The sequence below is a fragment of the Ylistrum balloti genome, unplaced genomic scaffold (assembly GCF_031769215.1).
Source record: "Ylistrum balloti isolate Yb309-2 unplaced genomic scaffold, AGI_CSIRO_Ybal_v1 Utg370220, whole genome shotgun sequence".
NCBI lineage: Eukaryota > Metazoa > Mollusca > Bivalvia > Pectinida > Pectinidae > Ylistrum > Ylistrum balloti.
The window spans coordinates 368856-384061 of record NW_026782185.1 but is presented as its reverse complement, the minus strand read 5'-3'; the positions used below and the strand labels follow the sequence as shown (position 1 = coordinate 384061).

The following is a 15206-nucleotide window of genomic DNA, read 5'->3' as shown; positions in this document are numbered from 1 at the left end:
ATTTTTTTCCACTTCTACTTGTTATTTGACTTTTTTTATTACATTAATATAAGGTTTTTTATCTCAATTTATATTTACTGTCAGATAATGTTCATAGAGAACCATTTACCAGTAACTTTTCTTGTTCCATCTCTGCTTATAACTAGGGTCAACATGGACACACAGTAACATTTAAATTACTTAAATTGGAAAATAAATTTTAAAATCATTAGAACTCCGTTGAAAGCTATACCAGTGAACTTGATTGAGTTTGGTTTATGATTGTGTGACATGTTAATATTTTCTAGTTGTTTTTTCTTCAACATGCATCTTTTGAAGTTCTGTTTTATGAGTTTGTCCGTCAGTTGACTATATTTTATCTTAAAGTAGTGATATTGGGAACAGACCCTTGAATACATAAAAAAACCTGGAGGTGAACATTGCTGCCATTTCCTGGGAAGTTCTTAATAGATCAATTATATATATGTGTTCCCCTTGGCACATAGTTGTGCCCGTTTAATTAGTGGACGGGCAAAACAATTTTAAAGAAAATAGGAGATCAGCTTGGATTAAAAAAAACAACAACAGATTGTTAGTTCTGAAGAGGAAGATTTAAATTCGTTATATCAAAACGCTTTTTAAGAGAGGAAAAGAAGGAAAAACCTCTATATTTTAAAAATCAAATGAAAACAAAATCGGCAAGGTAACTCTTGTTTCACTTACGATTTTCTTTATGGTAGTATCACGGTCTGCCATGCTTAAAATCGTTAAACTAGATTTGATAACAAAGGAAAACAGCAGATCGTGTAACAGACGTAAAGGAATCTGTTGGGGAAAACAGTCTGGTAGTCTTATTTGTCTGACGCTCTACATAAATTAACCAAATGTTTTTGTTTAGAATCGCATTATGATTCCCTCTCTTTGATTGTTTTCCTTTAAACTTTTAGATGAGCAAGGTGATACATTGAATATTTCTTCATCTAAAGTTAATCGGTCAGTATCTATAGAGGAATGGGTTTGTACCATGTCCGGTGTTGGCGACGAATGTTGCTGAAGTTTGCAAATTAGGAAGTCAGTTAATAGCTTCTTAAAATAATAGATAAAATACCTTTAACTTTAATATTAGTATTTCTTTTTTATTCCTCCTTTAAAACCAGAGCCATCATCTAGCCGGACATAAATATATCTACACATGTACTTATTCAGCGACATTAATTCAGTGACAATCAGCCATTAAGGCAATTCATTTAAGTTTAATATTCGTAGGCACTCGCAGGACCATCGTTACTTATTGAATTATGGATCTAGTTCATCTCCCTATCTAGATTTTTTTTTATCACTTTAGCTATTCCCCTGACGTCTCCTAGGTTTAAAATAGGTTCTTAGCATCACTGATGAGCCCTAAAATGACGAAACAGCTGTATGATGCAGATTTATTGTAACTTATTTAAAGATGTATTGAAATGTGCTTTTCACTTGCAAGTCTTTTGACGCTTATTGTTTACTGGGGTATTCAGAAATGTTAAAAATAATCTACTACGTTTATTGTACGTGATATTTGAATGTTAAAGAGGAAGCACTACAAAACATCCCTGTAGGGCTCGTCATGAATGTGAAAAGTCCATATTGTTGGAACCTAACAGGAGAGAATCCGAAATTGGTCGAAATAAACGTCAAAACTGGTACTGACACACAGAGAGAAGCTCGACTAATTTCAAATGAAGGATTTATTCAGAATGCCTTATAAATGCTGAAGGTAATACACAAGTTGGAGAAAACATAATTGAATGAGTTTACATGTTTATATCCTTCACCACATGACATTTACTCAGTATTTACTGAAAACTAGCATTTAAAGCATATTGGTGCTAAGTATTCTATTTAATTAGTAGAACAACTGTCAGAAATTTAGAAATGAAACGTTTTATTTTACAGCACAGATGTTCCCCGGTCTTTGTTCTCATGAGAAACCGTCGTTTGTCCCGGTGTTGACTGCAAATAAAAACCAAATATCTTACATAAATTTCCTGCCATCATATTATTTATCTAATCTCAAATGAAAAACATGTTTGATTTTTTATTGCAACATATCACACGTTTAATACTTTAAAAACTGCCAAGTCTACGTTGCTATGTTTACAGTAAAAGAAATAAAAAAAAATTATCAATGATTTCAGGAATATTCGACGCACCTACAATGGGAACAGAGTGACTAAACATCAGTTTCCACACCTATCTCCTATCTACTTCGTCAACAATTATCGCAGCTTTTACAACAGTTTGTCAGTACAAACCAGCCTCAAACATCGCTTACAAAATTAATATTAATTAACGAGATAATTAGCCTCTCAGGACTTCAAGTCTTCCTACTATAATTATTTGTCTTCAAGGTAACAGCTTGAATGTTATTGTAGGAAGTGCAAATCATTTAAAAGTTAGATGAAATATATGAAACGTATTTAGATAATAATGAAATATATTAAATGTGTTTTAATTCACATATTACATAAATATTAATCATACAGCAATTCAATAACTGAGACAAGAATAAGACCTGAAGTCACTTTGTATGAACGTCAACATAGACAGTCAATCTTAGATTAAAGATATGTTATGAAAATTAATCTTACAACGTGGAAAATTTAATCAGTATATATTACATCAACCTATTGCGAGACATATGTACATGTTTGTATACGATGCATGTACCTTGTTTTCTGTCTCTGTCAACTGATATGTAAAATCAAGTTTGAGACGAAACAGTTTTCTACAGACAGGGAAGATCAAACAGGCCTCCACAACTTTCCCTCGGTCACCACCTGCAAATAAATCAGAACTGTATAGTCTTATTGTTATGAACTTAATTCTTGATATTCTGAGCTCTGCGTCAAACTCAGAGAATGTAAAAAAAGTCCATAATACCAAACGAAAACAACTTCTCACATAACGTACGTTATAGCCAAAGGACGAAAGATTGCTCAAGATGGATAAGGTGTTATTTGACAGAATTACTTTTATTATGCGTACCTGTACATAAGCTGACGACGATGCCGACAATCAAAGTGAGGAAGAATCCAATGAAAGCGTACCAGAGAAAGGACACATCGTACAGGAAAAACCCTTCATCAGATCTGAATATTGAGACAAATAAGATAATTCATCTTTGAATTAGTTATCATGTGTTAGGACCTTTTACACGATAGAGCCTTGACGGATTGGTGATAAATTTATTCGCGATCTCTTCAATTAGAAATCCACTGATAGTACATTATTATTTAAAGTTTTAATAAAGGTATTGATTGCATCGAAAGATAGATAAGTTCCTTTTTAGTACGAACAATCACTGACAATATCATGTTGGCGAGGAAAATATTATTTTATAGACATAACAATTTACCAACATGATTATACAACACATTTATTTACTGAAGTAGTGTGTGACAATATTCATTTTGACAATAAGTCAAAATCTTTATAAATATATCCATATACTAATATTTGAATTGTTTAATTTTCTCAATAAGTCAACATAATCCTTTGTTCGTTACCTGTATGCCACGTTTCAATTGGCACGGTTCAGAATATACATATTTACTTGACGTTGTGCTGAAATTATCTGACATATTTATTTATCAAGATAACTAAATTTAATTAAGATGCTAATGACCTCTCCGGCTATATTTTTACTTTTCTTTTGATCACTTTTGGATTTCCCCCCAGTCGCCTCCTAGGCTTTAAAATGTAGGCCCTTAGTATCACTGACGAGTCATAGTAGGACAAAACAGCTGTTTGATGCAGATTAATTAATAGATTTGTCTGAAAAGCCGCTATTATGTTGTGTACCTTTTATGCAGTATCCGGTACTACTTCAGTTACCATTGCAATAGTATAAAGATTAAATATATTTACATGTAATCGGTGTTTTTCCGCGGCTACAAAACATTAAAAAAATTTGCGATTGTGAAATTAACATAATTGTTTTACATTACGTGATTAGAGTGTCTGTTGATTGGCTGAAGTCTCCAGTTGTATCATACGAAGTCGTGGCAATCGTACTGTTGTAGATGTAAGCTGACAAATGTCCCACCGTGACTGTACGATTGTCGGGAAGGCATTGGCTCGTAGGGTTGAATTTTAAATATAATGGACTGTTCCCGTATAACTGTGCACCCACTATAATCCAAATATTGAAGACAAAAGCTGTCACACTGCCGGCAAGCGCTCCCTGAATCACAACATACTTAGTATACATATTTGAAATATTTTGATATAATTTGGCTGATTTATATCTTAAATAAACACCCTTATAACAATTATCTGACTCAGACTGGAAAATTACTTCAAAAATATAATCCCTTTTGTCCATGGGGGCAAATTATCTACCAAATCATTTACTGCACATACCGATTTTTAAGACTCAGAATCTGGAATATGGAAATTATTTGGATATCCTCGAGTTAACACATAATTCAAACAGCTGTATTGACTGTCACTTACTATCCAGTTTGCTTTCGTTGTCATTCCGCCAAGATAGAAAAGCCCTGCCAAAGGTCCTCCACAGGCGCCAAAAACAATCCCCGTCGTCTAAAGGTAGAGATATCAATTCTAAAGTCTTCGTATGACGATTTTCCCGAATATCTCGAACAAATTATCATATATATATATCATACAGAATTATCTTCAAACTTGTTGGTCTTCTAATAATATTTCACGATAGGAAAGATAATATACAAAGAATTACATGTTTTTTATCTCTTATTTTCAAATTCCCATTTAAATTTTATATAACCAGTTACCGTTCTACAATACAATTACGATATCTCAATAATTATCTTATTGTTGTGTCTTTGATAAAACCACATTTGCCTACAAAGACAAATGATACTTATTTAGCGTTAATCCTTTTTTCATGGATACCACTTTTTACTATTGGGGTACTTACCTGAATCACTGATCCTGGCATGAAGTTGATAGCGTATGCTAGCCCAATGACCGCCAAGCCATATAACACCACTACAATATGAAATAATCTAAATACTGAAGTTCTCGTTTATAATTTATGATTTCTAAAAGGTTCCTACAGCTTACAGTATATTTGAAATGTAATAAAGAAAAATACAATTTGGAAACAAAAATATAAATTTATATAATAAGTCGTTTGCCATGTTTTTTCGAGATAAAAAATATGTTACGTGATATTTTCCCGACCACATAACTCACAGCTCACCAAATAACTTTGCTACAAGCGTCTTTGAAAGTATTTTGGTGTCTTTTACACAGTCACCAAGAATATCCTCCACGGTATTGGCAGCTAAAGCATTGATACCCGACGAAAATGTACTGAAAAATACAACGTGCAACTTGCGCACTATACGTTAGAGTACTAAAAAAGACAATAAATTCATTCCTGGATTATAAAAGCTTATACAGGAAATTGATATCGTGATGCTTGTAATCTCTCTTACTTAGATTCCGTCTAAAACGATAGTAAAGAACTGATCAAGTGAGCTTGTTTTCTCCTTATGTCATTCATTTATAAGATATGCATTTTCAAGTTAAAACCATTGAACAAACCTTACTTAATATATCTTTATCTGTGCAAAATAACTGTGTAACCATACTTTAGTTTTTTCCCAATTTATTTGTCAAAGAGGAAATATGCAAGTTAATTGTTACCTTAGTGTTCCACTCAACAAACAGCTGATAAAGACACCAGAAAATCCCGGGAGGGATCGCATGACATCAAGTACGAAATACGGTATCAACTACAATAGTAAGGATGCACAACGTCATGAAAGTCGTAACAATAAGCAATTTATTTCACATCAATCACTAAAAATACCTAGTAAAATATCAATTTCATCAGCAAAAGTTTTACTTTCATATATTATTTCTTCGTTGATTCAAACTCTTAAAGAATATAAAAGAAACCAAAGGGAGCGATTAGTGTCTTCAGCTCACCATTGACATCAAACAAAATGTGATTTAGATACTTAACATTAAGTTTTATTGCTGTGTCGATAAAAAAAAGCCCATGGTCTTGGTGCGAGTATGTGTTTTAAGCATTACTCAAGCAACATATCCCCATTATAATTTTTATTATTTTCTCTTATCTATATATCTTTTTTATATATATATTCACATTAGATATGATGCACAAATCCTAAGTAATTGTTAGAAAGAAGGATAATATACATAGTTAAATAAAATTTGTACCTGGTTGATGTTTGAGATAAATCCTCCTTGAAGCGGATCACATTTCAATACATTATAGTATGAGTAAACTATGATCCCCAAGTATCCAATGACGGCGTAGAAAATCAGACAAACCGGACAAAGCAACCAAAATGCCCTGTGAGGCAAGAAATGGACGTTGTGTTTCAAGTACATATATCAGTACGTCGTAAGTATAACTAGCGTGTAGCGTGTATTGATGATCGCTTTCATTTTAAACTTGTTCGCAATTTAGGTTAATAGGTATATGAAATTATTAAAATAAATGATTAATTATAAAATGTGTCTTTATAAGACAAGTGCATTACTCACAAGTAAGCTGATTTAAGACTCCGTAGAGAAGAAAACCGCTGGACACTAGCTTGGTTGCACCAGTTTGGAAGAAACATAAACACATAGCCTATCCACAAACTCCAGTTACTGTAACGAATCCTGGGGTCTGGGTCGAAGCTGGTAAATATATCACAAGTAAAGGTACATTATCTTTGTTATATATTTCCATTAGCAATGAATATATTTTATATAGGAAGATAACAAATACTGTAATATACAGGTTTTGATCGAACGCATTTATAACAGCTTTGGAAATAAATTACTCTGAAGAATACATACATACCAATTACAAGTGGACGCTTTAAACACAAAATACATTACATATCATTACAAAACCACGAATACAAAACTTGCATAGATATAATTAATGTAGTAAGAATACCAATGTGTAAGATACATTTGAGATTAAATGAAGATCTTGTTGAATTTTTTTCAGTGAAATTTATGACCAAACGCCATAATTTATGTTTTTAATATAAATGTGCGATCTTTTCGAAGTCGTTATTTCTTGCATGAAGAAGATTTTCCCAATTAATTGATGAATGTTTTGCAATTTTTGGCATTGATTTCATACTTAGAAAACTCAAGTCTCCTTCCCTCGTTTGCGATTCTGAAAATAGAGTGACTCGGTCCTATCAGGATGGTGCCCTATTTGTGAAGGTAAAAAAGTTAGCATCTTAAGACGAAATATATCCATAATTGTATAACGTTTTACGTATAAATAAACGTTGATATTGTATTCACAAAATAAATGCTTCAAAATGCGGAAACATGTTGGATGGGTTGTAATAAAAATGAGGAATTGAAGATCTCGAATAAAAAGGATTAAACATATAAGCAATTGTGCAACGACTATGAGAAGTAAAATGCATACTGCAAAATGTAACTCGGTTCTCTGCTAATTATTTCATCTTTTTATCTACCACTCGTGTCGAGGTTAACCGATTTGCACATGAACGAATCAAATTATATAAAAATATTTTATCGATTTTATTACCTTGGTTCCTATCTAAGAATATTAACTCACCATATTAAATTGACAAAGATTACTATATATCGTCCGTGGACCAAAGGATGAAACTTATCCTTTTGAAACTATCACTTTTCATTACGTTTTCTGTTGGTATCATGCAAATTTTTCGTTTGTTTGCATGCTCTAATTCTCCAATTTAAATTAAAATTTCACTGATATTATCACCTTTATTAAAACAGCCATTATTCCAATGAACATTATAACACACTGAAAGGCGTCCGTCCATACCACACTCTTGATTCCTCCCTAGAACAACAAGAGAAACTTGCCATGGTCATTTCACTCTGTACCGTAGTTATAAATGATCTGAACATCATAACAAGGTAAAATTGGGATGCCTGACAAACTCGTGTGGCATGTTTGATTTTACAGATGACTGTTTGAAATTACTATATTTGTTTGATATCTTTACTGATATGTTCTTTGATCGTAAAATGAAAATGGTTCATGATGTCAGTATAGACTTTAAAATAAATACATACGATTGTAGTGTATATAGTACAGATAAATCCAAAGATGACAATCGAAACCCAAATTGGTATTCCAGCAACTGCAATGGAAGTGGATTCATAGATAACCCCTATCATCCCAACAATTGGGATCGATTACGCAAAATGATTTCAATGATTAATATTAGATTAACCTTTAAACTCTTACAATTTGGATCTTACAAATGCAGTAAATTCATGGAAATCTAATATTAGGTTCCTTTTCAAACGTAATTTCATTTTACAACAATTGCGAAACAAGTTTTAAGCTTATATTAATCACTTTTTTACCCGGATGGAAGTATCCGGGGGAGGGGGTTGGTTCTGTTGGAGGAAACCAGAGTACCTGGAGAAAACTCATGGAGTGGGCAGGTGATCCCATACCTTTTCATGTCAGTTCTGGGATTCGAACCCCCGGACCCCTTGGGGAAAGGTGAGTTTGTTACCAATGCAAGCTTTCTTAGTAACTACCTAGTACTATATTGGTAAAGAATTTAGACTGATGATTTTCGTGCGATCTGCCCCTTGTTTTCGTTTCGTTCCAAAGTATATAACGTCATGAAGTTAAATCAAAACAAAATCTGAACATTTCTCCAATCACATTAATTGTTATGCCACACTTATAAAATTGGTATTATTATACCGATTAAAGGGAAATCATTCATTTATTTATTGTCATTGCTTTTGTAAGATTATGACAGAAATCTAAACCATATCGTTTTCTGTCTTTAACTACACATTAAAGTTTAAAAATATGCAACAGCAGGTAAAACAATTAAACACCACACAGATAACTAGATCAGTGTATAGCTACGTACCAATTTCAAGAGCTGATGCTGGAGCATATAGAGTGATCCCCATGTAAATCACCTGCAAACAATTAACATTTGCATAGATTATAGATTGCACGTCGGTTTTTTCAAAGTAGTCAATGGGATTTGATATCAGAGATTGTTCAGAAGACACACATTTAGAATTAGATACATTAGAGCGAAATATTGAATTCACATTGTAATACAAATGTTTCGCCCTTCTAAGACTCATCTGTGATTCTACCTGTACTAAACGTTGAAAGCTATCGAACGAATAAAGAAAATCCAAAGAGATCGATCGAAATGGCAAAACCTGAATGGGGAGTTATACTCGCTAAATAAATCCTAAAATTTCGTTACTTTCATGCATTTTATAATTTCAGAAGGATGTCAGTTACTTATGTAATTTCTGAATCGAGCCACTATTCGAATGATACAAAACGTTGCATGTAGGTTATGGCTAACCTTGAGGACTAAAATTCACCAGTAGTGTTTACCACCTGAGACCTCAAAGACAGCAAAAAGTACGCACAATAAGTGAATAGCTTCTGTATATGAAACATAAACTCCTATTAATGTGAAAGACTGGGATAAGGAGTACATTCTTGATGAAAACAGAATAATTTATTTTTGATAGAAACCTCTTCGCAACGGATACTTGATATAAGGTAACAATTTTGACCGTTATTTAAATGAATGATATCAAAATATTCGATGACGCATTACTAGCGCTGATGTGCAAAACCATTCCTCACTTCTATATGACTATCAACATGTAAACCAAAGTACCTAACAGATAAGTAGTTCATTGTCAGGACAAATATTAAGACTTTATTTAACTGAGTGAAGTTGCAGTCAAGTCATCTTCTTGATTAATCTCCTTAAACAAAAATGAAGACAGTCCACAATCTATTTTTAAAAGGGGTCATAGTCCAGTGAATCTATGGTGTGTTTTATATGTTTGGTTCGTATTCAATTACTTCTATAACATCCGTGACAAGATATCCCGGCGCCTTAACGTCCATCTGATTGTGCTCACAAGCAGAAATAACTGGAATAAATGGTAGTTTAGAGAAGAGAACATTCAAAATGTTTTTTGTACAGGAACAGAAGAGTTTTACCTCAAGTTGAAAAGATTTTTGTAGTTCAGTCAACTTTGTTCTTTCTCGCCACATCAGCTTCTGGGGGTTAGCAAGGGCAAGGTACCTCAAGACCCTTCCATCTATGTTTAGTATCTTATTCTACCATATTTCAAAACTTTTTGTCAATTGGATTCTTTTTTGGCCCCATCCATCCGCCCCGGTAAGTCAGCCAGGGTAAAAATGTATGTATACATATATAGTAAACTTTACTCACTCCCCAGAGCGAAATAAGAGACCTTGGGGTCATGAAATTTACAAATATGGTAAAGCATCTTATTTAGTGCAATTCCATCCGCGATGAGAATTTGGTTCTACCATATTTTGGTATCGAGAAGATTTTAAAATTTCAGTCAATTTAGCCCTTTTTTTACCCCTCTCCTCTCGCCCCTTGGGATGGGGACCATATAAAGGAATAAAGAAAAAGTAATAAAATGTCATATGTTTATGGACAGACGGACACTTGAAGACGGACGACGCCGGACAGAATGGTATCGCAACAGGTTACCATGAGACTTAGTCTCAGGTGACCCCATAATATTTGCATTATGAAAATCAACAAACCTACCGTGTGAAGCATTCCAATTGCCATCCCCATGAGACGAACACCTTTGGAATTATATCGTAGTTGTAGGTACTGTTTAGAAAATAAATAAAAAATTATAGTACTTCATGATTTAGCTTTAATTTGTTGTCATTTTCGAATTCCTAGTAAAATGAAATACGTTGCTTACAGAGTTTGATTAATTACTATAAGAAATATATGTCCCAAATACTCGTATGGATTGTTATCTATCATTGCAATTCATCATATGTTCATACGTCTTCTGTGGTAACTCAGCCTTTGTCTTTACTAGTGAATTGTCCTTCATAACAGATGTTAGTAAAAATGGTTACAGAAATACGATTTTATGTATGATTTGTTTAATGAATATGGAGACACCAGGAACTTTAAGGTATTTTTCAGAAAAGATAATATAGTCGAGTAACTGATGGAAACAAGGAACGTCATGGAATTTCTTCTGGTAATGAACAGCAACTCAGAAAACAAGGAGTCCACACTCCCACAGAATATCTGATATACACACTCCTACAGGATATCTGATATACACACTCTCACAGGATATCTGATATACACACTCCCACAGGATATCTGATATACACACTTCCACAGGATATCTGATATACAAACTTCCACAGGATATCTGATATACACACTTCCACAGGATATCTGATATACACACTCCCACAGGATATCTGATATACACACTCCCACATGATATCTGATATACACACTCTCACAGGATATCTGATATACACACTCTCACAGGATATCACACTCTCACAGGATATCTGATATACACACTCCAACAGGATATCTGATATACACACTCCCACAGGATATCTGATATACAAACTTCCACAGGATATCTGATATACACACTCCCACAGGATATCTGATATACACACTCCCACAGGATATCTGATATACACACTCCCACAGGATATCTGATATACACACTTCCACAGGATATCTGATATACACACTCCCACAGGATATCTGATATACACACTTCCACAGGATATCTGATATACACACTCTCACAGGATATCTGATATACACACTCCAACAGGATATCTGATATACACACTCCCACCGTATATCTGATATACACACTCCCACAGGATATATGATATACACACTCTCACAGGATATCTGATATACACACTCCCACAGGATATCTGATATACACACTCCCACATGATATCTGATATACACACTCCAACAGGATATCTGATATACACACTCCCACAGGATATCTGATATACACACTTCCACAGGATATCTGATATACACACTCCCACAGGATATATGATATACACACTCTCACAGGATATCTGATATACACACTCCCACATGATATCTGATATACACACTCCCACCGTATATCTGATATACACACTCTCACAGGATGTCGGACATACATTTCGTGCAAGAAACACATATGACTTGACCAGTCAACTAGGCATTGTTTTGGTCATAACCTTTGTATCAATATATAAACTTCTGAAATTTTCTTCGGGAAGTGACATGTTATTCAAAATTTTCGAATTGTATGAAATCAAGGAAATACTAAAAAATGCCTCTTTTAAATATCAAAGTTTCCAGGAGGTTGATGATAATCAAACTTGATCGACAAAAAAAGTCAAAATGTAGATAGGAGGATGTACTTGCCAAATAATTTGGTAAATGTCGTAATTTTCAAATAAATGAAAATTGCATAAGGACGCCGAAACCATGAACAGAAAACACATATCAGAAAATATATAAAATGCATATCGTATATGAATTTTAGAAGGATTCGTAAGAAGACAAAATGCCTAATTAGTGTTATATAACTGTTCCTTGAACAAATCACCTCCACGATCAACTCTGATTCCAAAAGTAAACATTTTTTCTTGATAAGAAATAGTGTCTTTTTGTAGCCTGTTTTAACTAAGGATCCTTAGGGGAAGATGTGAAATCTTGGTTTAAAGTAAATATTTTTCAAAAATCCATTATAGAATCGTACTATTTATCTTCAAAACCAGTCCCCCAAATATGTTATTTCAAAACGTTATTGATCTTCAATCTTACCTCATAAGTACTGGTCAATTTTAGTGGGTAGAGTAGAGGGACAACAGTAATATTAGCTATAAATAAAGACAACACGTGAGCCACGCCTCCATAAATAGCTCGAATTCCAAACTCGTATATCTCGGCTGGAAGACCCATTACCGATATCGCAGAAACAAACGTTACAAAAATGGACATAGTCACTGGCAGGACACGCAGACGACGGTTTCCAAAGAAATAATTCTCCAGTGTCGGGTTCTTGTTGGTCTGGTAACCATAGTAAACACCGATTCCTATACAGACACAGAGGAAAATGGCTATAACGATATAGTCGGCGATGTGTGGAGCGGGAGCTGGAACAAATGTCGAATCCATGTTTATTTCTTAGAAGTCAGAAGATGTACATCAGTATATATATATTTTTACAACACGTATACATTTTAATTTCAGATGCTGCAATATGATAGCTAAATAACGTTATTTATCTTGAATTAACATGCATATTTTATATGGTTTATTTCGCATTGTCTGCACAGAAGATGTATATCAAGATATTCATATATATATATACATACAATCAATTTTATTTTCGATGCTGCAATATGATACTTAAATAAAGTCATCTATTCTACCTGATTATTTCATTGCTAAAATATCGTCTTTGTAGTATTGTATATATTAATAATTACTTTTAATGAGAAGCACATCATTCTGAAATTGTGTAGTATTGATCGATATTTTAACATTTAATGATATTACTAATATTATAGTCAGCTGAATTTCAAATATGGAATCTGTCCATTTTATCCATATTTTCCCATAAATGTCTTCTACATGTACTAGTCTACCATCCAAGGGAAAACTATATATCATTATTGGTATGTCGTTCTTTCTAATTTCCCCATAAAGACAAGAAAGTTACCCAAAAAGTATAGACGAAAACAAGGTGACGTTATAGAAAGTTGTTCCTCACATTGATGATATTTCATTCGCGATTTTCACGTGTAATGAAAGTTATATCAGCTCACGCAACAAAAATGATAAAACGAAAAATCGCTTACTATCAAACCTAGTTCAGTGATTTCAAATCTGATGGAATTCCCCCTCACAGACATAAACGCATCGATCCACACCATACTTTTCCTCTTTAGAACTTCTTAACGATACAATTAATGGCATTGCAATTTAGATAAGATAAGAATTATCCTAGAACAGTTTTCTTCTACATCTGACTTTTGTATATAGATAAAATGCTTTTTAGAAAGGTTATCAAACTAATCATTTTGCAAATTATCGTAGGAATGTAACATGCATCTTTATTTAATCAGAGTAAGATAACATGTACCTTTCGTTATCACTGTTAGGTAACACTCACCCTTAAGTTATCACAGTAAGGCAACACGCATCCTAAAGTTATCACAGTAAAGCAACACGCATCATTATGCAGTAATATAACATGCTTTCTTATTTAATCATAGGAAGGTAACACTCACCCGTAAGTTGTCACAGTAAGTTACCACGCATCGCTACATTTAAGTATTATTTAGGTAGCATATATCATTAGGTTTCCATACAATGATATCTACTATTCTTGAGAGTCTTGATTGTTTTCTCTTGTAGGTTTATGTTATCAATAATTATGAAATTAAAACATGAAAGCTTTTATCAATATCATATTGACGATGATAAGAATATCAGACGTGATGGTTTCCTCCTTGTAAAGAGAATAATACTGTATTCAAGGAAATAATGGATGATTAATATCTCTGTGCTGTTTAGATAGAATGTATTTCACCGGTATGTACTTAACGTCAGGGATGATAATAATGTATTGTTGGAAATTTAAAAGTCAAACAGAGACAAAAAAATCATTAAGTGATCAGACATTTCGCAATGCTGCTTTTGTTTACACTGTTGCAGATTTCAAGAAGGAAGTACCAGGAATGGATGCAACAGCGACATCCAAACAGCCCCAATATCTACCACGGAGCTTTTTGGAGGAGTTGGAGAATTAGGAAATGCATCATGACTCTCTCCTACCGAGCAACATTTAGTTGATTTTGGTCTGTATTCTCGATTTGTGCTATTAACAATGGTTTCAACCATTATAGCTCTGTTGTGAATTCATCTCACATAGCTCATCTTCTTTCCACAATAAAAACTTTGCATCAAAGAGTATTTCTTTCTACGATGATTCATGTTTTACATCTGGGTTTAGTGGCAGAGTTTGGCAACCCTCACGTATGCTTTTCATCAGGTGATTATTATAATTTAACATATTTCTAACAAATGATGTATTTGTTTTTACCATTTTGATATGAATAATGTGAGAAAATAATGTTCAGGTGTGTCATAATTATGTCTATGTGTTTGTAAAATCCATTAAAAGTCACCATATGGTGACCACATTCATTCATATCATTCTTTTGGTTGTTTATGTGACTAGATGGAGAATGCATAAAAGACAACTGTAACGTAGATTCTGGATTTGTGCGTGCAAAACAGAATATGTTGTATCCTACATTCATATTTATTCTGACGAGTTCCCTAGTGTTTGAAGGTTATGGAAGG

At 33.5% G+C, this 15206-nt stretch overlaps 1 protein-coding gene across 1 annotated transcript; it reads right to left on the bottom strand.

Annotated features, from left to right (window-relative positions):
* Nucleotides 1-1908: 1908 nt before the first annotated feature.
* LOC132551841 (sodium-coupled monocarboxylate transporter 2-like) lies at nucleotides 1909-13010 on the bottom strand. Its single transcript, XM_060215987.1, has 16 exons — nucleotides 12657-13010; nucleotides 10587-10655; nucleotides 8886-8937; nucleotides 8062-8129; nucleotides 7745-7825; nucleotides 7121-7194; nucleotides 6526-6663; nucleotides 6196-6331; nucleotides 5656-5744; nucleotides 5207-5319; nucleotides 4922-4992; nucleotides 4477-4563; nucleotides 3969-4204; nucleotides 3007-3110; nucleotides 2689-2798; nucleotides 1909-1971 (listed from the first exon to the last, which is right to left on the bottom strand). The coding sequence occupies exons 1-16, from the start codon at nucleotides 13008-13010 to the stop codon at nucleotides 1909-1911; spliced, it is 1845 nt and encodes a 614-aa protein (XP_060071970.1).
* Nucleotides 13011-15206: the final 2196 nt, after the last annotated feature.